A 2,480-nucleotide genomic window follows, 5' to 3' on the forward strand; every position below is an offset into this window, starting at 1 on the left:
TAGGCGATTTTGGCACTTTATTACATAAAATGTTACATCAGAACGTCACATTGAAAATATACTGTATATGTAAATAAATCTAATCAGAGATAATACAGAGAGAAATCAAGCTACACTGCATACAGTATTGTGTTCAGAGCATGTCAGATTGTAGAAACTGAATGTGTATTCAGAGCATCAGGATGAAGGAGATCAGAGGAAAACAGAGGATCAGGAAGCTCTGAGTGACACTTTTAGCTCCGTTACACAGATTCCCTGAACAACAGGAGATTTGCTGAACACTACTGACTGATGTGGCATCACAAATAGATTTGGAGGAACATCCTTTTACGACTATGGACTGTCCTCCAACAGTACCTGGTGAACAGAAAGATAAACAAAGCTGAATCAAAGCTGGATGCTGGGAGACTGTATGTGATCTGTCAAATGCTCAAACTAATTTAATGACTTTTTTTTTTCCAGATTCTCACCTTTTGCTGTAATGCAGCGATCTTCACTGCCTGAACATTTCAGAACATTTGAGCAGCTCTTCTCATCACAAGTGTAACATGTGTTTCCATTGGGATTGCCAGTGCTGGGATCTACAGGAGGAGAAAAGAAAGGTCTGTTTATTTTCTAAACTCCTTTAACTGTTGTATTAAATGCGTGCTCAACTGAAAAGCCATGCACTTTATTTTATGATTGAGTGTCTTTTGAAAGGGCCAATGAGTGTTTACTTAGAGAAGACAGTCAGTGATGTCAGTGATGTATAATACCTGGAGTGTCTTGAACATTACATCGGTCACTGCTACAGCACTCAGAAGACATCATGTAATAGCCGAAGTTAAAGGACCCAGTTACACAACCAGCAGCACAATCTTTAGTTTTCCCTTTAGTAGCAACTACACCTAAAAATGAATGATACAGAGATGATCAGTTATTTTAAAACAGCATTTTAGCAGTGCTTTTTAGAAACTGTGACAGACTGGTAGAAAATAAAATAAATCTACACTGTCAAAAATATATACATCCATTTATTTACAGTTATGGGACCTTGATCTCTTCTCTCTTGAATTTTGATGTTGTAAATTCAACTCTCCAGTGACTTTTATTGACATTTTAGTAGAAACAATATATCGTTAAATGATTTGCACGACACATTTATTAAGTCTGTAACATTACAGAAAGAGTAATGGCAGTTGATTACCAGGTTTTTATACTTTACACTGTAATGCTGTTCACACCAGACATGGCACACATGAATAAATTGTGCTATTTGTGTGTAAACAGACGCATAAACATTTTGAGTTTACTCACTTCATTTGCAAATTGAAATTCGCTTCACAATAGACATGAATTTGCATCATGGAAAGGGCTTCTGTCTGCCTGGTGACTCTAGCTTCGTTGCTAAATGGTTAACATTGATTTTATTGCGAGAGTAGCTGTGTTTTTTGTGCATTAGTAAAGTTGATAAACATTGTAGATTCATTCGGCGCCATGGCTGAGTCCACTGGATCCTTTCAGAGCTGCACTCAGCTCTGTGAGTTCATAAACTTGTATGGATGGCTGTATCTCTCCATAATGTTAAACCCTGAAAACTGTTATGGAACTCCACACGAGACAAGACCACAAGAATGATCAGGCACTAAAACAAACTTTCTAATGTGAGAAGATGATCAGCTAGGAATCCTGTTGGTCAGGTTGTCTCGATTATGCATCCTGAGCCCCCCTCTTTGCCCTGGCAGCTCACTCACATTCCACACAGAATGCCTAAGTTTTAATATGTTGTATCTTGTGGCTCTATATTCATGTTTGGTGTCATTTTAAATGTCTCCGTGTGATTGGTAAAGTGGTCCTAATTTCATTGTAATATTTTACAATCTCCCTTATATCAGTTAATTTGGGTTTTGACTTTGAGAAGATCTTTGCCAGATGCTCCACTCCAGGGAAAATGGTCTTCACATCAACTCATGACCAGGCAAGGCTCTTGGTGAAGCTTTGAGTATTTAGACGAAAAGTGCAGGAGTGTCTGTGGGATTCTGTAGCCAGGATACCCCATTGCAGTGTATACTGTAAGCCTCTGAGCTCTGCATCAGGACTTATATGCTGCAATGTATTTCTATATGGTCAGGTATTAATCTCTAACTCTTAAATGTATCTTTGAGCAATTGATGTTGTACAATCTGAATTGGCTTATTTTGTTTAATTATGTGAATTGGAATGGAAAATCTTTGCCTGACAAATAAATGTAAAACTCTTGTTAATTTCTAATATCTTCTGAAATCATTTAAATCTAGTAGATTGTTTAGGCTGATGATTCTGCAGCCTACGACCAGGATTAATCATACATTCAGGCTCAATGGATAGAGCATAGACACAGCATTAGAGCCCTGTTAATTTCTGACAATCACTGACTTAGTATGATATAATCTAGGGGCTAAATCAAACTTTATTTAAGTATGAGCAAGCATGGGGCTATTATTACTTAAAGGAAATTAGCT

General features: G+C 37.4%; 1 protein-coding gene across 1 annotated transcript in view; it reads right to left on the reverse strand.

Annotated features, from left to right (window-relative positions):
• The window catches only part of LOC130214733 (urokinase plasminogen activator surface receptor-like), a 3,866-nt gene continuing 1,386 nt past the window's right edge, over window positions 1-2,480 (reverse strand). Inside the window, exons 3-5 of the mRNA XM_056446542.1 lie at window positions 756-887; window positions 471-581; window positions 1-357 (exon numbers count right to left, since the gene is read on the reverse strand). Coding sequence (XP_056302517.1) covers window positions 170-357; window positions 471-581; window positions 756-887 — 431 coding nt within the window. The 3' untranslated portion in view covers window positions 1-169. The remainder of the gene's footprint in view (window positions 358-470; window positions 582-755; window positions 888-2,480) is intronic.

Source organism: Danio aesculapii, chromosome 21 (genome assembly GCF_903798145.1).
Source record: "Danio aesculapii chromosome 21, fDanAes4.1, whole genome shotgun sequence".
Classification (NCBI taxonomy): domain Eukaryota; kingdom Metazoa; phylum Chordata; class Actinopteri; order Cypriniformes; family Danionidae; genus Danio; species Danio aesculapii.